The sequence below is a fragment of the Cnephaeus nilssonii genome, assembly GCF_951640355.1.
Source record: "Cnephaeus nilssonii genome assembly, chromosome: 2".
Lineage (NCBI taxonomy): Eukaryota > Metazoa > Chordata > Mammalia > Chiroptera > Vespertilionidae > Cnephaeus > Cnephaeus nilssonii.
Window position 1 is genome coordinate 20476417 of NC_137073.1, and position 27049 is coordinate 20503465.

A 27049-nucleotide genomic window follows, 5' to 3' on the forward strand; every position below is an offset into this window, starting at 1 on the left:
AGCAAAAAAGATGAAAAGGACTTGGAATCCCAGCAGATGAACTTCCTAGAACCACCTAAAGTGGCTGGACATGCCTTCTGTATGCAACAAGCACACGCCACTGGAGCGGCCCACATAGTCAGTGTCAGCTCACTTGCAGGCCGGCTGCCCACACTGAGGTCTGACGGGGTTGGAGGAAAATACTGCTCCGGCCAAGCAGCAGCGCATTAATTTAAGACATCCAAATCGGTAAGAAAAGCAGTCCTGGAGGGTCAGGCAGATGACACAAACTCGGGTTCTCCAACTCTGGACCCAGGGTCCGCTAAAACGTTATCACTCCTCTTGCTTTCTTTTGTTGTTTTAGTTATCAAGGTCTAGAGAGACAGAAACCATAGACAAGCTCCAATAAAAATAAAGATTCATACCATTAAAAAAAACTTACCTCTTCCCTAAATTGGCTGTTTAACCATATACACTTAAAACTTCGCCTGTTTTCAAAGTCTGTGATTTTCATCTTCAGCTATGAAGGAAAGAGAGACTCCCCTTAGATGCGCTTCCACAACAACCCAAGGCTTCTCCTTATGACCCACGGGCACATTAATTTGGACTCATACCTGCTGATAGTAAAGTTTCTTAGGTTGTCTAGGCTTGAAGAATTGTAGAAGATCTCTTAAAGTACCTTCATAATTATGTCTAAGAGGATTACCTGGGCCATCCCTATAACTACACAAGAAAACAGCATATAAATAAATGACTTTTTATTCGCCTAAAACAAATATCTATGACTGAGCAGAAAAGCAAACCACTAGCCTTGCACCTAGACTTGCAATTGGGACCTGGCACAGGGTTCCACTGCATGTTCCTACACCCGAGCCCTCCGCCCCGCTGGCTGCCACACCCAAGTGCTCCCAGCAGCGGTGGCACAGCACACAGAGGTCCGGCTGGGACGGACCCAGCTGGATTTGGGGGGGGGGGGGGGGGGTGTTTATTGATGATGGATCTAAAGTAAGTCTGACTTGAGATGAGGCTGCCAATTACTTTGACATCTTGGAGTAGTGTGGTCAAGATATGAGGGGTGACAATTCTATATCTGAAACTAAGCAAGAAATGGCATGTCAGGTGATGTAGCCAGCTACTTATTAAAATTAGTTCCAATATGTTTGGATGAACTATGGAAAGCATGCAGCAAGGACCAAACACAGGTGTGTGCACATGCAGCTTACCCTTGAGATTTGAAAAACTGGAGCAGCATTGGGTCGGTGTTGAGCCTCTGTGCAACTGTCTTTGCAACCTGGGGAAGGGAAGAAGCCAGACATCAGAATGCCAAGGTGCACACTGCGGCAATGAACTCAATTTGCTTATAAGCTTCATCATTACATTAATGAGGCGCCTGGTGATCTTTACCCAATGTGGGATGAGCAGCCCGCATTTCAGTGCCCTAGGAGTTTACTACCTAACAGGAATAAGGCACAGTACCGTGAGTGGAACCCAGCTGATGAAGATAAACTTTTGGAGGCTTTTTCACTTTTAAGGTGAAGACTATAGATTTTTAAATTTCCTGATGATTGTTGAAACGCTTTCCACTTGGCATGTTCTAACTGAAGCAATGGACCACCATCATCTCCAAAAGCACCCTGCGCCAGGTAGAGAGGGTTTCGAGGGACCAGAGTGCAGATGGACATGGTAGCTGATGAGGAGGCGGCTGAGGTAAGAACAGCTTTGGTCCCATGGCCATCTTAGCACCAACCCACTTTAGTTAGGTATTTCCTCAGACCAGCAGGACTAACCCCTCCTCCTGAACCAAATCCATCAGCTTCACCAGCAAGCATTTTTTTTAAAAAAGAACATGGTCTTTCTGGTGCAAAATGTGAAGGGAAAGAGCCTTTATCAAATACCTGAAAATAATTCATTCTATTTGATAACGTGACCACAAATCCAGGATCATTAGGGATTGTCTTATCACAGAAAATGACATCAACACGGTGATAGAGGTCTCTGAAATATTCTTTTGCGGTGGGTAATTCACTGTTATCATTCTCAGGGTCATCCCTGGGGGGAGAAAAAAAACACAAAACAATTTGTAGACTGAATCAAAGCCCAGGCCCGAGGCCATCATCTCTCACACAACAGTGACACCAAGCAGGCATGGACAGAAGTTCAGGGTCCTATTTAGGGTGCTGGGGGTCTGCCAGTGACCTCTGTGAGCAGGGACAACGGGGAAAGGCCATCACGTACAGAAGGTGCGCCTGAGCTAGGCAGTGCTGCTTTCCGTCCTGATCGCAATACAAAAACCGGAGCCTCTTCTCTAGAGACAAGGGGAGGCTGCGGTGAAGTGTGGGGCCCACACAGCCTGCCCAGGAGCCGGCAGGTGGCACTCTCAAGCCACGGCAGCAGGACCCGGTAAAAGTGGCCTGCCCACAACCTATGCCAGGGCCACCTCACCCGACACTTTAACAGCAAGAAAAAGGCAACAGCGGGCTGCTTTCAGACTAAGACCTCAGACCTGCTGGCTTTACATGCAGGTTTAAATCAATTACCTACGTAGCTGCATTCTAAGAAATGCCCTCTGTTTAAGGGAAGAAATACAATCTTGCTATTTCACAAAGACTTTTGCGGCTGTGCTAACGGTGATCATGCTCACTGTAGACATTTTTAGGAAATCAGAGCATTGATGAAAATGCTCACCACCTAATTCCAAGACCCAGAGACAGCCAGCGCCTGTCAGCATTGTGAGTCATTTCAAGCAGCACCTGACCGGGGTCTCAACACAATCTTGTCAGTATTACAGGACTGGGAAAAAAATTTTCTGCTACCAGCACAGTGATCAAATCCTTCAAAAAGTACATACTTCTGAAACACTATAATATCACCATCCATTAGCTCATCCAGGGCTTTATCAAGAGACACGTCATAGTCCTGAATTCTCTCTGTTAAATTCGGTTTAACTTCCTAGAGTAAAAGAAATGAAATAGTTACCATGCAACATTTGTCTAATGTTTAATATGGCCATCCACTGTATGTATTTTCTCTACACCCAATTCTAACAGCTATGTATTTTCAGTATGTTAAAAAGCTAACGGGAAATATTAATATCCATAAAGATGTAATAATCACAGATGGATCCTCAATTGGTAAAAAATCACAAATCTACCAATGTGATCCCAAACTCAAGGTCACCTCAACAGTAGACATTACCCATAACAAATACAGGGATAGTCAAACAAGCAAAAAAATGCCTCTCCTATCTGCTAACAATACGCTGATTATAGAAAAATAAACTATCCAAACCTCATAGAGGATAAGGCTAGTATCTTGGATAAATCCTGCTCTGTCACACATAACCGGGAGCAAGTCACCTAGGAGAGAGAGAGAGAAAAGAACGCAAAGCTGTAATACACCACAACTGCAGCAGAATCAAGGCAGAGGTGAGCGCATCAGGACTTACGTATTTTACAGGATATTGGCGTGTAGATGTGCCCACAGTAGTTCAAGCTCCGTGTTTTGGGATCATACATCTTCAAAAATAACATTACATCATCTACAAGGTTCATAAACAGGTTTTGTTAGGGTCTTACACTCAGTACACTGTTAAAACAGTGATGGTGAACTTAGTGAGGCACTGAAATGACAGCTTACTGCACCTAAAATCGTGTCAGACCAGGCCTGTGACTGCTCCTCACTCCAAGCATCAAACCCCAGGGGAACACTCCATGTGATGCAGTGAAGATGGAATTGGGGCAGTGAGCTTAGAAATCCTAGTTTCAAGATCTGGTACTAACTAGATGGCTGGTGCTGTCATGGGAATAATGGTAGGGTTGTATGACTTCGATACACTAGAGAGGTGACCACTTATAGCAATAAAAACAATCTTATAGCAAAATCTGATCCACCTGCTTTGTATATAAAGTAGTGCTGCCATACAGCTAGACTGTCCATTTATACATCCTCTGTGGCCACTTTCCAATGCCAGGCAGAAACCGTATGGCCCACAAGGCATGAAATACAGTTGACCCTTAACAACTTGGGGGTTAAGGAAGCCCCCCAAGCACTTACAAATCCATATGTAATCTCTGACTTTCCAAAAACATAACTATTAATAGCCTCCTCTTGACTGGAAGTCTGACGGATAACATAAACCGTTGATTAGCACATATTTTATGTATGCATTAGGAGCCCAGCGCGCGAAATCGTGTGGCGCTGGCCACCCACTTGCCGCCCTGTCCAGGCACAGCTCCAGTGCGCCTGGCCCAGCCCCCAAATCTCTGGCGGCTTCAAGCCCCACCCTCAGTCCCTCAAGTGGCCTCGGGCTGGTCCCGCCTTCTCTGGGCGCCACCCCGCTTCCACCCCCTCTCCAGAGCAACGCGGTGGCTCTGCCCCATCACGGCACCAAAGGAGAGCGTGGAAGCCTTCCGCCTGCTGCGCTGTGCTCCTTCCCCTGGCAGGTGGGCTGCAGGGCACTCAGAGTGCTGGTGGTGGGTGGCGAAGGACTGGTGAGGGGGGCGCTATGGGCTCTCACCCCTGCCCTCCCCGCTCCCGTCCTGTCTCTGGAGCAACGAGCAACGCCCCAGCTAATATGCTAATGGTCTGGTCGTTACCCGTTACAGTGTCCCGACCATTAGCAAATTAGCTCTTTATTAGTATAGATTATTTGCTGTATTCTCCCAATAAAATAAGCTCGAGAAAGATTATTAAGGAAATCATGAGGAAAATACACACAGTACTTTTTAAAAAATCCACATATAAGTAAGCCCATGCAGCTCAAGCCCATGCTATGTGTGGCCCTTGAGAGAGGCTGCAATGCCTGCTGTGTGTGACCTGCCGGTATATACAGGACCAATGTGATCAGCAAACATGGGGCCACAACTAAAGATGGAACATGACGTCTCAACACTGGGACCCCTCCGGTGCTCCCCGACACTACAGCCCATGGCCAGTCCTACTTGACTTCATCATGAAGCTCTGACCACAACAGGGGTTTAATGAGCATTTTTGGGATTACTAAGATTGTTTTGCAAGGGAATAACAAGGCAATATTTGGAATGATGGTCCAGGAACCCAACTACACTGCCCTGATGGTGGCTGGGTGTTTGGTGGGCACTTACGATCTTTATCAAACTTGGGTAACGTTGCTCCAGTAGCGGCCAGCTCCGGATCAACTGTTTCCAGGAATATTGTCCAAGGGTTTTCATTATCACTGAGTTCAATCATCTATTTCGAAAAGAGATGCCAATTTTAGAAAATTGTAATGCAGAGTGAGAGTGAAAAGCTATACTCCTGTACTGAAAAAACATATCCAACTGGACCACAGGGGAGGCATGCTGCAGCCCCAACAGCAGAGCACGCTGAGGCGTGCAGCTGTCAACAACACTCACTGTTTTATTGCCATCGGCCTCATTATCTAACATCGCCGGTCGTTTGGTTCCATTGCTCCTCGCTTGCATGGGCCATAATCGAATTTGATCTTGTGGAAATCCCTGGAAATAAATTAAATGAAAACCAAGTTCATTCATATTTTATTTCTGTATCACTGTAATCATTCTATGACTATAAGAAAAATAATCACAGATCTCCCTGCTTTCAGGATCACTAGTATTCCAAGACTCAAGTGCCCATTTTACAAAAGGAAGAAGAAAAAAGAAACACAGGAAGGGGTACAAAAGAGAAGATTCGAGTTCACATTCAGCTTTCCTTCACTGCTGATTCAGTTGAAAGATTAGGTAACAGGGCAGACACAGGCACCACCCAGAAGGAAATGAGTACAGGTCAGTTACCTCACTTCTCAGACAGCCTAGACATAGCACCTACCCCAAAAAGTACTGTCTTATCCAGGTATAAAGAAGGAGGGTGGAGCGTGGAAGTCAAAATAAACCATCAGCAGAGCAGACGGCACTCACCATGGTCTGTGAGAGGTTTTGGACAAACTCAGCAAGCGAAGAGTTTTTCAGTACTTTGAACACAGTGTACTTGACTTTTTCTTCATCATACATATCATTTCCTTGGTGGCCACAAAACTGGTCCTCTGCAACTATCTGAAAATATGCACAAACATACAGAACAACTGACATACAAAATACAGTGAGACCATGCTGATCAAGAACAAGTTCAAATAGCCCTGGCGGGATGGCTCAGCTGGTTGGAGCATTGTCGTAGGCACCATAAGGTCATGGGTTCGATTCCTGGTCAGGGCATATACCTAGGTTTTGAGTTCCATCCCCAGTTGGGGCGCATAGAAGAGACAACCCATTGATGTTTTTCTCTCTCTCTCTCTCTATCTCTATCTCCCTTCCTCTCAAAAATCAATAAACACATCCTAGGATGAGGATTTTTTTTAAAATATTAAGTTCAAATAGTAAAATGCTGAATACAACTAGTCTTGCTTCTTCAGAAGACCCAAGGAAAAAATGACTAAGAATGAAATCAAGGTATGTATCTAGAAAAGACAAAAGCCTACATTTTCATGCCGCCATTCTTAACTCATCTGAAAGCATTAGCTAGAAATCCATCTATATGGTGATCACCAAATAATATAAAGATATGCTATGCCCAGCAGGTGTCTCTCAGTTGGTTGAATGTCATCCTATGCACCAAAAGGTTGCCCGTTCGATTCCTGGTCATGGTACATGTCAGGGTTGTGGGCTCAATCCCCGGTAGGGGGCGTGGGGCAGGCAGTCAATTGAGGTTTCTCTCTCATCGATGTTTCTATCTCTCTCTGCCTCTCCCTTCCTCTCTAAAAAAATCATTAACAACCTGTTACCAAAAAAAGGAGGAGGGTGATACACAATGCACCTTTTTCCAGGTAGGTAATCACAACTGAGCCATGAACCAGGACCACCTGGAAGTTCACCTCCCTGCTGGACCTCTCCTGCCTTCTCCATACTGTGTCAGGCTTTCCATGGCCTGGCATGCCACTGACCCACACTCCATCTGGGCTGTACTCATCTCCTGATGGGAGCCCTCCCTTCTTACGCATCCTTCCATTGAGGCCTTCACCCCTCTAACCCCCTTCTACACTTTTTAAAAATATATATATCTTATTGATTTTTTTACCGAGAGGAAGGGCGAGGGACAGAGTTAGAAACATCGATGAGAGAGAAACATCGATCAGCTGCCTCCTGCACACTCCCCACTGGGGATGTGCCTGCAACCAAGGTACATGCCCTTGACCGGAACCGAACCTAGGACCCTTGAGTCTGCAGGCCGACGCTCTATCCACTGAGCCAAACCGGTTAGGGTCCTTTCTACACTTTTTATAAATACTCTAATGTATTGGTGCTCTGTGGTGGCCCAAGTACTTCTCATATCTACGTCCTTACCCTGAACTGAATTGTATGTTCCAAATGGTCAGGAAACTGGCCTACATAACACTCAGCTAAGAACACTCAAGGGCTGCCCAGAGCAACCCCTGATCTGTCAGCAGTAAGCCCAGGTACATGCCAGCCCTCGGAGCAGTGTGGCTCTCAGCAGCCTCCTCCCTACCAGGGCCCCAGAAGGCTGAGGCTGACCTGCACTTGCATGTAAAGATGGGCTTCCTGCCGCTCCTTCCTCTTCTGGGCTTCGATCCTTTTCTCTTCTTGTAATCGTTCCACCAGCTGCTGAGGAATGTCATTGTCGGTGACAGCTTGTAACACCTCACCTGCAGGACAAATGCATCTTCATTCACCTCTGCCAGGTTCTCCTTTCCCCTTCTTAGAAGGTCCCCATTTTATGTCATCACTGCTATAGCAGTCTAGTAAAGGGAAACGACTGGGTGCCACGAGTCCACATCACAGCCCGCAAGCCCAACCCCTCCTGCCTCTAGATGTTGTAAACAAGGCAGACTAATAAGAGCATGGGCTTGCACAGGAGACACAGCTGAGGTCCCTGTAACGTGGCCTGAAACACCACAGCAATGACTAATGGAGCGACTACAAAGCTCCCCTCAGTGCAGAGCATGAAAGGCCACTCTACTCACTCAGCTTGGACTCCCTGATATAAACCAACATGTATGCGTTCGTGCAGTGCCGGACGGAGAGGTCGTCGTCGTGGCCCCCATAATTGTGCTCGATTGCTTCTTCTTTCGTACACCTCGACACCACGTCATCGTCAAATTTACACCACTGGACAGGAGAGCAACGAGACATCAGCAGAGAGACAGTGCTCTGAGCACACAAGCTCTCACGCGGGGTTTTTCTAGAACAGATCACCTATATGACATACTAGACGCCCAGTGCACAAATTGGTGCACAGATGGGGCCCCTCAGCCTGGCCGGCGAGGGACTGTAGGAGGTTGGCTGTGGGAGCATACTGACCACCAGCAGGGACAGCTCCTGTGTTGAGTTTCTGCTCCCTGGTGGTCAGTGCACGTCATAGCAACTGGTCGTTTGGTCAACCAGTCGTAATGGTCACTCAGGCTTTTATATATAGACTAGAGGCCCAATACACAAAATTCGTGCAAGGGGCTCGGCCCTCGCAGCTGCGGTGGCTTCCCTCAGCCCTCGTAGCCCCGGCTTTGTCCGGAAGGTCGTCTGGAAGGATGTCTGGAAGGTTGTTCGGCTGTCTGGTCTAATTAGCATATTACACTTTTATTATTATAGATAAGATAATCATAGCAAGGGTCTGACTTTAAAAAAAAGCAGAGCTGTATGAAGCTATGTCCCAGTCGCTTCATCATGGATTAAGTAATTTTAAATGGTACTCAGCCTCACAGTTAAAGATGCTATGAGGGTTCCCTTAGCATGAGCCAGGCAGGCTCCATCTGCTCCATCTTTGCCGTCCTCCTAGGCCCTATGCTGCTGGACACAGACCCTGAGACCCTCACTTGCTCCCCCTGGGGAAGGTTATGTATGAGATCCACATGAACCAGGAAAGACAGAGCATTGCACAGTGGACAATGGGGCACGTGGAATACCATGCAATCAATGCTGCCTCCCCTGCCCAGATAGCAGAGAACTATTCTGTTGTTATCCCTAGGCGGAAAATAAGTGCCTCATTTTAGTTGTAAAGGAATTCTGTGAGTTCCAACATTCAATACTAACAGAGATACAAACATAAAGTATGATCACTAATTTACTATTCAGCTTTAGAGTATCAGCAATTAATACATATCAGAACATACAGATCAATCAGAGGCCAAGAAGGCTTGTTTGCTAGCAAGCGATCAGGAGGAACAGGGAAAGGCTGGGCTGGCGTCAGTGTAAGTCCCCTGTAGGCAATCACACCCAACTCCACCCTCCTCCTCCCCAACCCCGCGCCGTCCAGCACTTACTTTCCCATCCCCTTTGGGGTTTAGATAAACCACATAATGTCCACCATGATTATCTCCACTGTGAACCAGGACTGCATGAAGAATATAATTTGCAGGGTCCTTAGGATCTGTTTTTTGCAAAAATTCATCAAGTGGTAACTGTTCAGGGAATTCAAACCTATTAAAAAAACATTTTTAAAGAAATCCAGGTTTCATTTACATGTAAAACATTTCTCCCTTAGGCTTTATTGCTAGACCTTCTAATTGGCTCGTCTTTATTTGAAAAGGGAAGTAAGAATCTTACTAGGGAGGCCCTATGGCAGTGATGGCGAACCTATGACATGCGTGTCATCACTGACACGCGTAGCCATTTCTGATGACACGAGGCCGCTGCGAGGATGAAACATTTGCGAAATAATGTTTTTTCCTCAAAGTGATACCCTACCCGAGTTATGCTCAGTTTTTTGGCGAAGTTTGACACACCAAGCTCTAAAGGTTGCCCATCACTGCCCTATGAACTGCTTCTGAGGCAGCTCCTACTCATTAGAACAAAGTAATTGTTTATATGTTAATACAATATCTGAAGCTAGATATGAGAAAAATGGCTATAAAGCACTGAGATACCTAACAATGTTAAATCCAAGGGTACAACACAACAGTGGTCTTGTGATAAATGTACACAGTGACTTTTCTAGGATGGAAATAATTCTGCATTTGTGTTCATGAGTGATTCTGACAGTGCAAGACCGGGACCACTAAGGGTCTGCTGCAGGCTGAGAAATGTGGGGAAATCAAAACTGGAGGTGGTCATGTAAAAAACAACCCCACCCTATGATTTTTAAAAACACCCTGGACTCTACTTATTTTCAGATTATTGGCTCCATAAGCTTTTAAATTAAATGGTAATTGGGAGTGCTGTCAGAGACAGGAAGGAAGTGAGCTGGGCAGCTGGGGCCCGAGGCAGAGCATGCACACTGACCCTAACAGGGCAGTGTCTGAGCCACGGGAATTCTGGGCCAGTGTCACCAAATATTCTGAATTCCTAAAAGATGCCAGAAATATGGACTTTTATATGAAATCATATGAGTTCCAATAAAAATAGGAACAGAACCAAGGTAAGGACCCAACAAAACACACCAGCAGGTTGGATTTAGTCTGCAGACTGCCAGACTGTAGGGTCTGGTGGAGACAATTTCTGATATTCTCCACAGAAAAGAACGACAAGGGATAAGCAAGATGAGCCAAGACCCAGCTGGTGGCAAGCAATCTGACTGTTACCTACATTTCCCCCTCAAGTCTGAAGGGTGGCTGACCAACCTGGAATGAGGCACACGCACACCTACGTCAGGATTCCTGAATATTGTACCACATTCTACAAATCAACACCAACTGAGATATCACAATATATCGGAGAGTCCTGTTTAAACAAACGCAACACTGCATTTGGTACTGCAGAGTCTGCGGAGTGGGGAGCACCCTCCTCACAGACGCCAACCTGTCACGTTGCAGAGTGGCTAGGGCTCCTTAAGAGGGAGATACACAAGAGCAGCTCCAATTTTAAGCAAAAGTATTCCTTTAAAATGACAGTTGTTGGGCACCTAGGTAGAAGGGAAACCTAAATACATCAGAGACGAGACCGAAATACATATACAGACTAAAAAAAAGCACTGAGATTAACCCTCCCCCCCCCCCCCAAAATATCCAGTGATGATTAACTCACACCTCCACACCCCACTTCGATTACCTATCATTGATCTTGATGTTTTGGTCCGTCTGAGGGTCATACATAAATCTCATCAGTTGTAGGTGTAACACTGGTGGCAATGTTAGGAATTTCACACCTTTCTCTGCTTCCTGAACATGGAAAAAGAAATGCAAATTTAGTTCAAAGCTACTTGTTTCTTGAAGCAATGAAAGCAGGAGTATCTCAGCAAGACTGGAACTTGCTGGGGACTTCTGACAGGGAGCAGCGATGTTTAGGTATCCATCTAGGGTGCCATTAAAATATTTAGACCTAGCCCTGGCCGGTGTTCTCAGTGGTTAGAGTGTCGGCCTATGCACCAAAGGGTCATGGGTAGATACCTGGGTTGTAGGCTCAATCCCCAACCCCAGTCAGGGTCAAGTGCAGAGAGGCAACCATTGGAAGTGCCTTTCTCACAACCGTATTTCTCTCAGTCTCCCTCCTCCCTTCCACTCTCTCTAAAAAATCTTGGAAAAAATATCCTCAGGTGATGATTAACAAAGGCAAACAAAAAAATATTTAAATCTATATTTATTGCGTGTGAGAGTTCCCTAAGGATGATATTCTATCCTGATATCCAGCAATAAGGGAATAGTTGAGTAAATTAAGGTCTGGTCACTTTCCGGCATATTTTATGGCCATCAAACACTATGAAAATATGGAGGAACACAGAAAAAACGACTAGGTGGGAAAGCCTAAGAGCAACTGCAATACCGCAAGCAAAGGAATGCTAGGAAGACCTGCACAGAGCAGCACAGGCGAGCGGTTATGGCTGGGGACTCTGTGAGCGGCGTCCTTGCCCCGGACGTTCATCTTACTGTGGAGCACACACTGTGGAGCACACACTGTGGAGCACACACTGTGGAGCACACGCGCAGCACTTACTGCTCAACCCGCCTCTGAAGAACGTTCCGAGTCAGTGCCAGCAACACGGCCTCCCGCTGCTGCTGCCTGTGCTAGCCACCCCCAGCTCCCAACTCAGCTCCTCCGGGGCCTGTGCCTGCACAGCTCTCATGCCTCTCCCATCTCTGCTCCACCTCAGCCAAAGCTTTTTCCTTCACGAAAGTAAGCCTTTGCCAACTCAACCACTTCCAGGCCACCTGTGACCCTCATCAGGTCGATTTCCAACCCAGACCTTCCCTCGGCACTTTAACGTCCACCCAAAGGAACCGGTAGCTGTGTCAGGCAAGCTACTTGGCAATGCTCTGTGATGTGCTTTAGTGTATTTAAGGGGACAGGGCATCTGGAAGGAAAAACAAATCCCAGGAACCTACTGCCACACAAAGGAATGGCATGGTTTCAGCACGCCCTGAAATAATAGGATCCTCAGAAAACTGTTAACACTAGGTGAGTGCAGGCTCCACGTGCCTAAGAAATCCTACGTGTGACTAGGAGAAACCGAGGAGAGCCCGTGCACGGACACCAGTAACGGGAGAAACAGAGTAACGAACGGGTGAACTGGAAAGGTCTTCAAACAAGGGACAGAGCCTCGGGGGTGCTGAGTGACAGTCCTCCCTCTGACAGCCCTGCTGACCCCTTCGCTACCCCTTCCCGTTCAATCCCGCCAGCCGCACAGTCAGAGCTCGCTAATACGTACTGTCCAGGCTAAGAAATGAAATCCTTTTGAGTTCTAAATACCAGCAGCATATGGAAAGTTACGAGGAAATTGTTAGTTCACTATTAAGCGAAAGTGAGAAGCTACACCAAGACATTGGTACAAATGTCCAAGTTACCTGCAAGCCGTGCTCCCCGGCATCATACTTGTTGTCACCGTCTAGTTGTTCTACTGCCACATAATCCACAAATGATTCAAATACTTTAAAGAGAGAAAGGAAACAGTCAGCCAAAATTATCAGTAGAGCTTTGATTACAATAAAAGCCAACACCATACATTTAGGAATGCCAGGGAAGGGAATGTAACTGACTGTGAGCAGTACCTCGCAGCCCCAAACAGAAAGCAGTTAAACCTGCCATACCACCTTCACTAATCCAGCGAAGGCATAAATGCTAATAACATGGTTTCCTAAGGTTCTTACCAAAATAACATGGAGTAAGTGTTCTAAGATTTTAACAAAAGCAAGTAACAAATTGTGACCCATACACTTACTATAAAGCTACAATTATTAAGAGCGTGTAGAAAGTGAGGAGAAATGGGGGGGGGGGGGTGAGTAGGGAGAGGGTAGTGAAGGGCACAGACTTTCAAATATAACATGAATAAGGTCTGAGGATCTAGTGTAAAACATGGTGCCTATAGTTGTTAAAACTATATTGTACAATTGAAATGTGCTGAGAGTAGAACTTAAGTGTTCTCTGCAAAAGAAATATAGGAATGAAACATGAGGTGACGGATGTGTTCACTAATCAGATGAAAGTAATCCCTCACAAGGCATATCCATGTCAAATATGATGTGCACTTTAAATACCGTATAAGTGTCCATTAAACTGCATTGCAGAGCAATGAGGAGAACATGATGGGACCATTTGACATCCATGTGGAGGGGGTGAGGGGTGGTGATCAACCTTAATATCCCACACATGCAAAAAGAACTATTACAGGTAGGTTGTAGATAAACAGAAAAGATAGAACAATAACAGATAAGAGAAGATTTTATGACTTCAGGGCAGATGTTCTTAGGACACAAAAAGCAAAGACTGATACACTGGCGATCACTTAAGTTATGAAATTCTGTTACACAAAGAGTGAAAAGGTGAGCCCCACTCTGGGGGAACGCCTCAGCGACCCCACCCAGAACTGGCATGCAGACGGGAAGACCTCCTGCGCTACTGGTGACAGGAACAGGAGCCAGGCTTCCTCTCCTGCGCTGGACCAGTAAAACCCGGGACTGCGTGGAAAACAACACTGCCCACATTCTGGACGACAGGCAGTGCGGAGTGGTGACCTCTGAGAGAGCCCGCAAGTATCCCAACTACGCGTCCTTTCCAGGGAAGAGAAACTCAAACAGGGCCCGAGGGGCCAAGGCCGCTCGGATGTGTAGGACAGGGAGCCCAAGAAAAGACAGCTGTGGAGGAAGAGAGCGCCAGTGACGCGCACGGGGTCCTGGAGCCTTCCGTGAGTGCAGGTCACTGTACTCGGGAGAGTGAGGAGATTCTCTGGGGCCGGGGGACAAACCACCTCACCGATAGGGGCACAGGCCCCAGAGCTCACACCAGCCTGAGACTGGTCTGTTCCCTCCTGCCACAGAGGAAAGCCTCCTAGGACTTCAGGCTGAAACTCAGAGTGTGGCGTCAGTTGTGAGGACAAATTAGCCCTGAACTAAAAACTATTATGCTCCCACCTGACAAAGTTTAAAAGCAAAACTTGAAAAAAAAACACCAAATTATTGACAAGTAACTTAATTGTGCCCCAGAACAAAGGGTAAGCATATGCAACGCCCATCAAAATCACAATGGCTGGCATCCAATGAAAGATTACCAGGTACACCACAAAGCTGGCAAACACAGCCATGAAGATGACAAAGGTGATTCAACAGAAATCACACAGGTGATAATAACTTAATGTCCTTGGCTGCAAGTTTTATTAACTGTATCCCATTATGTTCAGAAAGATAGCCATATTACTAATAGGTACTGGAAAAGGTGACCACTTCATGATCGTCGTGAAAATTAAAACCCAGAGAGCATCATACTCCCACCAAAACATTCAATCTGATAAGTGACAGCTCACACACATTGCTAGGGTGGGGTGAAATTGAAAAACCCCTTTGGGAAACTTGCTGGCTTTATCTATTAAGCTGAACACATGTGTCCCCTGCGAGCCAGCAATCCCACTCAACATAAATGTAAATATATACGTGCCCCGGAGACAGAAATAAGCATGGTTAAGGAGCTTATGCCTAACAGCTTCACACTGAAAACAATCCAGACATCAAGAAAAGACGGTTTCAAAACGCTTGTAATACATTTCCAAAGTGTAATGCTGTAAGCTAATGAAAATGACTGAATTATTGCTACTCACAACATAGGCGAATTGCACAGAAATAATGCTGAGCAAAGTGAGAAAGGCACTACATCCTACATAAATATTTACTACATGCAAATACAACCTGTAACAAGATGTTAGAAATTCAAGTAATGGTTTCCCCTGAGGAGGAGGCAGTGATGGGAAGGGCCGGGCAGGGCTGCGTGTGAGTGTTCACTGGGTGAGCTGTGCACTCAGCGTTTGGGCACGTGGCTGTCTATGCTACAGTTCAATGACAAGCACTTCTGTAAGGAAGCACTGAACCACAACAGAAATTACCAGACAGGCAGCAGGCCACTGCGTGCATACAACTTACTGTTTTTCTTTCCTTTTATGCTCAGCTGGATGTCATAATAATCTTCTCTCCTATCAGATCGATAGTCCACCTCTTTACACTGGATATAGGACTACAAAGGAAGGGGACATGGAGTGCGTATTATTAATCAGAACACTGTTAGCATTTTAAAGTATTTTAAAATCATTCTTGAAGAGAGATAGCCACATACCACCATTTTGCCTCTGAATAATTTAGGTATGGTGCCTTCTACACACGTGCCTTTCATCTTATTTTCCACATTATCAAGCAACTGGAAGAGAAAGTTTTGGCTTTAGGAAAATGTTATTTTTAATAAATATTCAGTAATTTGCAACTTGACTAGGAAATTTCAATGGTCAAAGAAATTCTAGACTATCAATATTATGACCTTTGGCATGCAATTATCAAAAACATACAAAATCTTCTTCCTTGGTTGGATATTTACAAAAATATCTACATGCAATAGTTGAGATTAACTCTCTATACAGCCTTTGGAATGAATTAGTAATCTGTAGTGCCTTTAGAAGCATTTTTTATATTCATTTTACCTCTGTGGAAAAGCATGTAAATTGAGCACTAAACTTAACTCGTATTGGTCCACACCAAGAGATTAATGAGGTTGAGCCTGTCAACAGGATTGACTGGTTTGTCCATGGATATTTAATGAACTGGATTCAACCCAGCTAGTGCTGCAAAAAAGAAAACACACCTTGCCCAGCCAATCACCTTGAATAGCCATGTCATGTTGTATGTTTGTGTGTCTTTCATCACAACTGGAAGAATGGGATTTGCTAGTGGCTAGAGCTGGTTTGGGGGAGAATCACCCACACAGAGCTCTGCCTCAACCAGAACGTCTGTGCAAAGGAGGGGCCTGGACGCTGCAGGGCAGTAACAGAAGTCACCCTTCCGAAGTGCAGCAGGGCAGTCAGGGCAGCTACGTAGCCAACCTGTGATTTCTTTTATAACAACTCAGGTAGGTATTCCAGTTAACACATTAAAAGTATGCTACCTACTATTTAAATTCACGTTTCCCCTCATACTTCCCTCTCAAATAACTTAATTTCATCCTTTTTGGATTTTTAACTAGCTAGAACTGCTATTTCCTTCTGGCCTAATTTTGGTCCTGAACAAAGATGGGTATATCTGAATTATAGTGACATGAGGTAGGTCTGAGGTTTTACTGGAAAACAGCTGCAGACACAGTAGTATACAATGACAGCTTAATACTTACCACTCTACATAGCTCCTGAACATCATGTTGCATGAAGCTATCTAAAGTTTCCCACCTTGGAAAGAGAAAAGGAACGTTTATAATGAAACTTTGAAATTTCAAATAAGAATAAATTAACAAGCAGCTTGGATTTTAAAAACTACACAATAAAATAATTGGCCACTATTCTTAAATTCATTTTCTGAGATTATTTGGGGGGTTATAATTAAAAGATAAACTAAGTTTTATCAGGACACCCAAATGTCCACAACTTTATCTGGTTCTAAACAACTTACTGCAAGGAGAGGTCATGTTTGCAAGTAAGTACACATTCACTTAAAAACTATACATGTCCTTTTCCTGACAGGTAAAGCTTTAAGTCGTGACTTATTCCTCAAGCAATTTTCTAAAGCCAAGCCCCTATTTTCCAAAGAAGTCAAATAAAATGCAATGATAAAAACACTCTGACATAATTAAATGCCTACACTACACTCCCTTTCGTCTAGCAACTCATTCATCCATAAGAAAAGCCGCAGAATGGAAAGGCAGATTTGAATACCTACCCAAATGACTTTGTTAGCTTTTTTGTTCCTACGGGCTTATCGCTGTGTTGTAGTTCATAGAACACCCTCTGCAATGCTAAAGGGACACTTTTGGATGAATCATCACCCTCTGTTGGCATCATGTACACGGCCTAAAAGAAGTCACAAAAGTGAAATTTGATGTGAAAGTATGTATACTTTCTAATATCACAATGGCTAAGGTAGTTTAATAAAGGCTTTTAGTTATCCCCTAAATAGGCCAGAAAGTGTGTTGTTTTTTTAAATCATAAAAGTCTTTAGAAACAAACTAGAAAAAACAAAAAACAAGACAAAAAATTTTTTTAATTACCTATAGCTCACCATCCAAAAGAGAACCACACTTATGTCATACTTCTTGGAGCAACATTTTAAAACTTAACATTACTTGTAAACAAAAGATTTGATGAAACAAATGCTACTGAAACCATCCATAGTCCGCTCTCCCCAGGATAAAATCCTTCTATGGTAATTAACCAGAAGAATAGTGCGAACGTAATAGAGAGCCAGCAGACCAGCCAGTGGTGCCCCCCAACCAGGAGTCCATGTTGCCTGCACAGCTCCATGCTGCTCACGACTCTCTCTCCTACGTTAGAGTCAAAGGAGTTTGTTCTGGCTTAACTATTCTTACAAAAGTAAGTTTTACCTATAATAGATGAAAATTATATGTCACAGCCAGTAGTTTTCTAACTGAAGAATTTTTTACAAAGAACTTTCCAAATGATGTTCATGGCTTTCCAATTTAAAACAAACCCGTATTATTTCTAGCTCAAAGTTAGGATTATTAGTTGTAGAGAATTTCTGATCACCCCAGTTAGCTTTGAAAGTGTCCAAACACCGAGGAATAAAAATATGCACAAGCATAAAACAGGGGCTCTTTCTGGAGACAGCACTGTGGTACGGGAAGAAGATAAGACAAAGGTTGGCGAAAGAATTCTGCTTGTGCCTTAACACTTGAGAGAAAAGGGTGGGTGGAGGTTGGGGAGAGAAATACCATCCATTTACCTTTCGTAGTTGATTTGTGAAAAATAAAGTCTGCAGCAGGCTGTTCATGTAACAAGTCGCTCCCTGATTCTTTAAACCGACATAGCCCGTGTGCTTCTTTGAATCCCACCTACAAGATCAGTTTGAGGTTGAGGGAAAACTGCACAGGACACCCCCTTGCTTCTGCAATGTGTGTGGAGCGATTCGACTAGATGTCAACATGGCGGCCAACATTTCACTTCCCACCATTCTGACACAGGAATGAAGGCCATGCATCCCTCCAAGGTAATAACTCATCAACTAGGCCCGTGACACGGAGGACACCAAGGCCAAGAGTTCTTATCACAGGGTTCCCTTCAATGGTCATTGACTGTCCGCCCAAGTGTGTGCGGACCAGAGCTAATTCAATCTCAGTGTTCAAGAAGCAGCTTCAAACACTGTCTGCTGATAGTAGCATTGCCATCATTTACCAAGATCAGCACTCACAGACACGGCTTAAATTCTACATACTTCTATCAGACTGACCCCCACTGTGGTTCTATTACACGCACATTAGGTCACGTGTAGTCAGCAAGAAGTGGAAATAGCTGAGACACCCCCCCTTTTCTGTAATCATATACACAGAAAAGATAAGCATGTATACTGGCAAGTTCTGATGCAGACTTTTAAACATCTATAGCTTTTTCTCTTAGTCTTTTCTTTTGGTGGTTGGTTAGAAGATAGATTTTTTTTTTCTCTCTCAGAGTTAATAGTCCACCCCACCCCACCTCCGCCAAAACAGGAAGCTGAAGAGGATACCACCTGAAAGCAGAACAATCCCCCACCTCCATCTTCACCTTCCTCTGTGTATGTGTGTGTGTGTGTGTGTGTGTGTGTGTGTGTGTGTGCGCGTGCGTACGTACAGTGCAAAGACATAAATGTGATCGCCACTAAGTGTGACCAATCCTAGAGGAGATATTTATTATGAGGTCAAATGTCAACAGTACTTTGAATTCCAGGGGTTAGTTCATTGCCTTGCAAACACACTCAGGTGTGTCAAAATGGCCCAGTTAAAATTTGCACATGTATGTAAAAGTAATTTTTTAATGCAAGAATCACAAATTACAGATTGTTATTTTAAGAACTATAATCATAAAGGTGATAATGGTTGAATAAGTTTTGACAAGTGTGGCTAAGCCAATTAATGTTTTGATTGGTAAGGCTGAAAACCCCAATCTACTTTTTAAAACAAGAGACATAGGGATAAATATTTTTAAATGAAGGGGGTGGGGAGGAGATCAAAAAAATTAATTAGCAATACCTTGTTTCAGCCCCCCACTTGATATCAGAATACAGCATGTGTGTTTTGAAAAGGCTACTCAAAAAAAGCCTAATTACTCCGGTATCAGTCCAATTAACATAAAACTAATTAATGTTATTTGCTTTTTTAAAAATTCCCAGTGCCACCCCAGGCCACATTAGCCAGGATCTGGACTAAGTAACAGCTCCTTCAGGGCCACTCCACTGTTCTCTGTCCCATTCCATCGGGGTCAACCAATGGTGCACTCTTGCCAAGAGGAGGGCCATATGGAAACAAAATATCACAAGCAAGACACTGGAATCTGTCTGTCACTTAACTTCTTCCTGGACAAAGTATTATTATTTTGCTTTGGGCCTTAAAAAGTGTGTTGGGCCCAGTTGATGTGGCTCAGTGGTTGAGTGTCGACCTATGAACCAGGAGATCACAGTTCGATTCCCGATCAGGGTTGTGGGCTCGATACCAATCCCCAGTGGAGGGCGGGTAGGAAGCAGCCAATCAATGATTCTCTCATCATTGAAACATCATTAATGTTTCTCTCTCTCTCTCTCTCCCTTCCTCTCTGAAATATATTTTTATTTTAAAAGTGTTTGTCTTCTATAGCATGATCCCAATTTATCATCTCAGCCTTCAGTTCTACTCTTCACACTTTCCTGATACTCTGCCCAATTCCAAACCTTCCTGCTGGTGTCTTCACTCATGTCCTTCTCCCTACTCCCAAATTCCACTGTCCCTCCTCATCACCCAGTCACCCAATCCACTCTTTAAGGCCAACACTTCCTCTTGCACACAGACCTTCCTGGATGAGTGACAGAAGCATCTCCTAGCAGGCCCTCCTCTAAGCTCTGTGGCACCCCACTCACTACTTCACTGCTCAGTGGGCTGGGCCCCCTATAGCACACGCTGATGCTCCCAAATTTGTATATTCCCTGACCTCTTCAAAATAAAACAGAGCCACTCCTGCTATAGTTATTTACATACTGGTCTTACTCCTTTACCAGACCAGCGTGTACATTCTTTGAGGACAGAAACCCAAGGCTGTCTTGTTGACCCTAAATTATATTCTTAGTACACAGCAGGGTCTGGCATAAGGAAACTGCTCTAGAAATCTACTAAACAAAGCAGTGAATGTGAAGCTGCATATATGTCTGTGTGTTCCATGTGTGCCAATGAGGCAGCACAGAGAGGGTGCTTATCTGTGGAATACATGCATCTCTGATAGTATGTGAATGTTGCCCTCACTACAGCACAAAACACATTTCTTAATAGCACCCAATTAAAGAAAAACTTACGCAACTCCATGGGGAGCATCCGCCTGTACAAAGACTTCAAAAGTCACTTTGTCATCATCTATAAATCCTTTCTCAGGATCAGTCACTTCCTATAAAAAAATTTAAAAAAAGAATATCAACTTGCATAAGATCACACAAATGCTCCCTTCATTCCAACAAGGTAATTATCCCAGTGTCCTGTGCTTAATAAATTAAAGTGCTACTTTTTCAAGCATCCCAATTACGCTTCATTTTGTAGTGTTCTTGGTTTATTTTAAAAAGTGTTCTTTGAACAAAAGGAGGCATTCCAGAGGCAATGGAGATGCAATGCCAGAGCGTAGAAATTAAAGGATCAGCCTCTGCTCATCAAAGCAGGGATGGAGGTTGCAGAGAACCCATGCTAGGAGAGTATTTCCACCTCTGCAAAAAGCACCCACAATGAACTGACTTGAGAATTCAGGAAGGTACCTACAACCACCCTGCACCATGTCTAACTCAGGAAAGGACCCCAATTGGTATTATTTCTTTTAAAGGAAATGTACCTATCAGGAAAGCTATTAACTAACTTATCAATTTTGACCCAATGTTGAGACTTGAGTCTTGTTGGCTACTAAAAGCTTAGCTAAGAAACAAAACCACATATAGATACCTGGCCAACTTACTTTAAAATAAATAGAAGGCCTTGAAAAATAAAAGATTTGGGGTAACACAGAATGATGCTCAGGTTATTCAGGCAAATCTACTGTTACTTACACTCCAGGCCATAAAATTGGAAAATCCCCAATCATTTTCTTTATGGAAGAACAAATGACTAATACGACGACTGAATGACTTCTCGTCATCTCTGTAATTTATTATCTTCAGCACCGCTTGTGCATGACAAGACCATGACCTGTTTAAAGAAAATAATCTAAGACTTAGGAAACGTATTTCATTGATGTTTACATTTTTAAAAACACAGCACACAAAAATTCCCATACTTATTGTTTTTCTCTTTTGGAGGGCTTGGGAAGGACACATTTACCTTTAACGGAGAAAAAAGCTGAAAGGGTTTTGGGGGGCTCCTCTGTACTGATAGGTTTTATTATTTTATTAATTTTTCAAAAGTTTACTTCAAGTTTCTTATAGGTATATCTATAAAATACATGTTTAGATTTTATAAGAGACTACAGCTTTGGGGTCAGATTACAGTTCTATTGATATTCTTTGAAAAGAATAGGAAAAGCCCTAGCTGGTTTGGCTCAGTGAACAGAGTGCTGGCCTGCGGACTGAAGGATCCCAGGTTTGATTCCATTCAGGGCACATGCTCAGGTTGTGGGCTCAATCCCCAGTGGGGGGCATGCAGGAGGCAGCCAATCAAGGATTCTCTCTCATCATTGATGTTTCTATCTCTCTCTCCCTTCCTCTCTGAAATCCATAAAAATACATTTAAAAGAAAGAAAAGAATAGGAAAAAAATGGTTCTACTAATAAAGGTGTCATCACTTCTAAGCATCATTTCTGCCCCTGGTGGCTCATAGGTGCTGTGGCTGTCAAGTTCTCAAGAGTACCTTCCACACAGGCCTCCAACAGGGCTGCACCAGGGGCTCCTGAGAAACTCTAAGCATGGGTACTGAATTACAACCAAGAAACATGACAAGAGATGCTGTCAGTCACATTTTGGGCAGAACACAAAGGGCCTCTGGATCGATGCCTAAAAAGAAAAAAGAAAAAAGAGCCAAAACCGGTTTGGCTCAGTGGATAGAGCGTCGGCCTGCGGACTGAAAGGTCCCAGGTTCGATTCCGGTCAAGGGCATGTACCTTGGTTGCGGGCACATCCCTGGTAGGGGGTGTGCAGGAGGCAGCTGGTCGATGTTTCTTTCTCATAGATGTTTCTAGCTCTCTATCCCTCTCCCTTCCTCTCTGTAAAAAATCAATAAAGTATATTTAATAAAAAAAGAAAGAAAGAAAAGAAAAAAGATACCGGCGGGTGTGACTCAGTGGTTGAACGAGAACCCATAAGCCAAGAGGTCTCTGGTTCAATTCCCTGTCAGGGCACATGCACAGGTTGCGGACTCCATCCCCAGTAGGGAGCGTGTGGGAGGCAGCAGATCAATGTTTCTATCTCTCCATCCCTCTTCCTTCCTCTCTCTGAAGAGAATCAATAAAAACGTTTTAAAAACCAAAAAGATATGCCACTTTACAAGTCCACCATAAGGTTTACAATGCAAGTAGAGCTTATAAAGGAATGTTATGAATGAACTCTGAACGGGCTGCCACCTGGGCACATCCACTTGCTCTGGATCCTTATGCTGGATGTGGATGGCTCACTGTGCTTCCCAACTGTTCAGGCTAAAGCTGTGAGACTAGAATCTAGCCCAATACTCATTAGATCTGATCACAATGTGAACACAGGGGGAAAGAATTTTAATCTGAATACAGCCCTGGCTGCACCATAAAATGGGCTTGGCACTTGCTAAAAATTCAAGTAATATAAAAAATAAAATGAGCTGTGTTCCCTGGAGCTTTGGCAGAACTAGAACCAGTGCCCTCTGGGGAACAACCTTCCCCAGGGGGCACCAAAGAGCCACAATCAGGAGGTGACAGGGAGTCTATGCAGATGTGGTCCAGGAAGCAGCTTGGTGACAAAGTGATCTGGAATCCCTTCAAACAGTGTCACAACTAGGGGAACTGCTAAGCACTGAACAGTGACAGTTTTTAATTAAAGGAAAGAAGAGTAAAGAAACTTTTTGGAAGTAGGCAGAAAATGTGAGACCTCTAATCTTTGGCTTCACCTGAATAGGGGGACCACCAAGACACTTCTTATTTCTAAGGACATTTTATAGTATACCTCTTTTTAGAAATTACATGAATAAAAATTTATTCTCTAAAATAAGCCAAATAGGCTCATGTTGTAGAACCCTCCAATGTTTTCATTTGAATTTTTTGAATGACCCATATGAACTGATTAATACAAAATGAGAAAGATGTTAGCCTAAATAATTTTTCTTAACCAAATTTTCCTCTTGGAGACTGAAGAGAAATTAAGCCTGGTAACCAGTATTCAGCTAATCCACTGGGCCCTGATTCCGTGTTCATACAAACTTTAGTTTTGTAAATGCAAGAAAAATACTTATCTTTTTAGTTTGGATATAATACCTACCGGTAAGTTTTAAAAAGGGAAATGCATTTAATCTAATTTAAAATCAAAGGACTGTAAAGGCAGTAAGGAAATTAAAAAAAAAAAAAATTCAAAAAAGAGGCCAATCAAATTTGACTTCCAATGTATTATAACTATCTGTGGATTTGTAATTGCATCATTTAAACTGTCTTACGTGGAATCAGATTCAGCATTGCACTGGAGAAAGAATCCTACGCTTTTTTGGTGTGGTCTGTCTGGATAAAAGCGTGGCATCACCATAATCTTCCATGGCAGATTTCGCACAAAACACGGAGGGCTAAGGACCGACTCACTCAGTCTGCTGAAGCGCTCGACAGTGAACTGAAAAGTTGCCTCGGAGCGCCAACTCGTGTCTGCAAGAAAACATGTGACTGTCAATCAGAACCCGTAAAACAGCCCTGAAAGCACCAACAAACAGGAATAAACTATTCTACACAACATCAACTAGCTGCTAAAACCTAGCTCTCTGGAAAAATAACATCAGCCCAATTTACTAATAACCTAAAACAGCACAACGATGTGCAGCTTCTGTGTGAATGAAACCCCAAATTCAGGAGGCTAACAACACACACCTGCCTTCCCTCCTAGATTTAAGAGTCCAGTGTGATAAGAACAGCTATTCTACTTTTACTTCTCACATAGTTCTTAGTGCATGGAGGAGCTTTGAAGAGAAGGGATGAAACATGTGACATCTGTCAAGGTCAGGGGTTGCGGAGGAAAAGAAAAAGCCTTGAGACTTGGGCTGAGCTGAAGAGGAAAAACGAAGGGGGTGCTGAACTTGCAAACACAGGTGGCCTTTCGGGTAAAGGGCTATTCCCAAGGAAGCGCGGCACTGTTTAGAGACAAAAAGATTGCTGAAAAGTTAGCCTACAAATAAAGGTTAAATAACTTCATTAGTTCACAATTTTTGTGAAACATCAGCCTGGACTCCCTAGCAAAAAAAGAGGAAAAAAAGGGTATTCTTTATTACTCAATGAGACTAAAGGGCAATTTAAGGAATTAGGATTTTCTCCAATAAAAAGCAATGTGTTGTTGTAGTGCCTGTTAGTAGACATTCAACTAACGTCACAAACTTTAGAATTCCAGCTTTTACTGATGGTGGCTAGTCATTTACAATTGACGCAAGTGCCGGATTAGCTTTGACAAACCCAGCAGTGTCCATATTGACACTTCTCAGACTCCTTGTGTGAAGGAGTGGTCCTCCCAAGGCCACCGGCCAATCTATCACTGCCAGCCCTTCATAATAAAGCATCGTAAAACTGCCACAGCAAGGTACATGTTTCTAAATGCTTCCTCTCACTTTCTGTACCTGTCCCCTTGCAGATTGGGAACAGTTCACAGACGGGCAGGGGACCAAGGGCCACACCTTGAGGAGCCACAATTAGTTTACAGAATAGAAGGGGCATGGAAGGTTTTTTAAGAATCAGGTGCTATTTTGACATCCTGCCCGACTGGCTCCTGAGGTACCCAATGAGACTGGAGGCTTAGGGGAAGAAGAGCGGGTTAAGAGAACGCTCCCTCCCTTCATCCTTCAGTCTCCAAACTGCACCGAGACAGCTGAGTGCTCAGGATGCAGACTTTTCAGTGTACACAAACTGCTTGATTTGTGACTAACTGAATTTGTTCTTAGGAAAACATGTCCATCAGCCCTCATGAGAGGTTAATATTCTTCACCAAAGAAAGAAAAACCAAAAGTACGTGTGACAGCATTTTCACCTTCCTTTAAACACTCTTTCTTCATCCCTAATAATTTTTCCTATACATGACACTGCTCAGCAGTTTACAGTGAAGCCCTTAAAAGGAGAGTAGCTGAGCAGGGGTTAGTCACATCTAAGAAGTGATCACATTCTGAATTGAGCCTCTCCTAGTGGCAGGCAACCCTAATCCCCTTTAATGGATAATAAAGTCCACTGAAAAGGCAAGAAACTTGCTCAAGAGAATGGTGTCTAGAATGGCTCAGGAGAAAAGCAGGCCACTTTTTCATAGACACATAGATCACATTTGAGTGGTATTTAAATTCTGCAAGGTAAGCAAGGACAGCTAGTACTTAATTCCCACTTTATAGACAAGGAAACTGAGGCTTCCTGAGGTTTACTGGCTCATCTTATCTAAGGTGTTTTACAAAGTGACCACGGAAGTTTTAATACTCAAGATCTGTCAACGCTAAGCACAATGACTTTGCCTCTGATTTGTAGGATGCCATTCCAACACTCCACCAAACACAGACCCCAATAAAACTGACCTGCTTTACACTGATTGAAGAACTGAACAGAACCAAATGAAAAGCACCCCAGGACACTCACTCCTGGGGCCTAAAGATTTCGAGGCTGCAAGGTCTCACCTCTCTTCTAATTATGATTTTGTTTTCAGATACAATTCAGCTAACTGTAGGATTAGATTCTTATACAGATTAAAAACTGACACATATCAGTGCTTTTCTGTTCTTCAGAATTTGTCAATTTCTAAATTCAACTTTAAATATTAAATAGGACCCAACAATAGTGGAGTCAACGTGGCACTGAGTTCATGCGATGACAGGTCCGACAGAGGCTCAGTGCCCTGAGCCTGGTGCCAACCTGGCTCATGGTACTCAGTTCACACTCGTTGAATTATACACTAGATGTGATATTCTGCCTCACAATGAAGGCACATCCTTAGAACTTATCTTTCTAAACAGGAAATTTAACGTAAGATTTCAAGTAAATAGAAATCTTACTCTATCACTAAAAATTATTTATACTAATTTAATAATTCAAAATTATTTTGAATACAAAAAGATCAAAACAAGAGAAGCTTACTTGAAACCCACCTTTGACAGATAAGGCTGGCCTGATATAGCCCTATAAGGAATTACAACAGGCTAATATAGGTGTTTGCCCAAGAAAATGGATGGAAGGTCCTTGGGATTCTATGTACAATTTTTGCAACTTCCTGTGTCTATAACTACTTCAAAATTAAAAATGTTTTAAGAAAGCAGTAAACCTGGAATTATGAAGGATACCCCACATCTTGCAGTATTAGTATTTCATCCAAACAAAGACTCTAAACTGCCAGGATGCCAGAGAGCACCTATCACTCCAAGAATCTTTCTACTGTAAATAATAGAACAATGAGCTGTGTTAACTGCTGCCATCAGACATCCTCAATCAGAAAACTTGATTAACCGCTACTTTGCCATCTTGTCTCCGAAGAGCAGCAGCAGCAGCTCCCATCTAGTCCCCAGCTACCATTTTGCTTATTCTTACAACAATCTTATCTTTGCAGGTCAAAGGCCAGTGTACTGGCCTGGGGTTTAGTTTCGTGAAAAAGTAG

The 27049-nt window shown here is 43.7% G+C and overlaps 1 protein-coding gene across 3 annotated transcripts in view; it reads right to left on the reverse strand.

Annotated features, from left to right (window-relative positions):
- The window catches only part of USP7 (ubiquitin specific peptidase 7), a 70227-nt gene that overhangs the window by 4513 nt on the left and 38665 nt on the right, over positions 1-27049 (reverse strand). For all 3 annotated transcript variants that reach the window (XM_079796264.1, XM_079796265.1, XM_079796266.1), the window contains 23 exons: positions 23892-24090; positions 21332-21470; positions 20600-20688; positions 18032-18140; positions 17012-17142; positions 16470-16524; positions 15429-15509; positions 15239-15329; positions 12677-12759; positions 10947-11056; positions 9224-9380; positions 7931-8075; positions 7482-7612; positions 5874-6008; positions 5352-5453; positions 5082-5187; positions 3425-3517; positions 3268-3335; positions 2828-2928; positions 1875-2028; positions 1203-1270; positions 594-702; positions 422-499 (listed from right to left, as the gene is read on the reverse strand). In XM_079796264.1, coding sequence (XP_079652390.1) covers positions 422-499; positions 594-702; positions 1203-1270; positions 1875-2028; positions 2828-2928; positions 3268-3335; positions 3425-3517; positions 5082-5187; positions 5352-5453; positions 5874-6008; positions 7482-7612; positions 7931-8075; positions 9224-9380; positions 10947-11056; positions 12677-12759; positions 15239-15329; positions 15429-15509; positions 16470-16524; positions 17012-17142; positions 18032-18140; positions 20600-20688; positions 21332-21470; positions 23892-24090 — 2534 coding nt within the window. The remainder of the gene's footprint in view (positions 1-421; positions 500-593; positions 703-1202; positions 1271-1874; positions 2029-2827; positions 2929-3267; positions 3336-3424; positions 3518-5081; positions 5188-5351; positions 5454-5873; positions 6009-7481; positions 7613-7930; positions 8076-9223; positions 9381-10946; positions 11057-12676; positions 12760-15238; positions 15330-15428; positions 15510-16469; positions 16525-17011; positions 17143-18031; positions 18141-20599; positions 20689-21331; positions 21471-23891; positions 24091-27049) is intronic.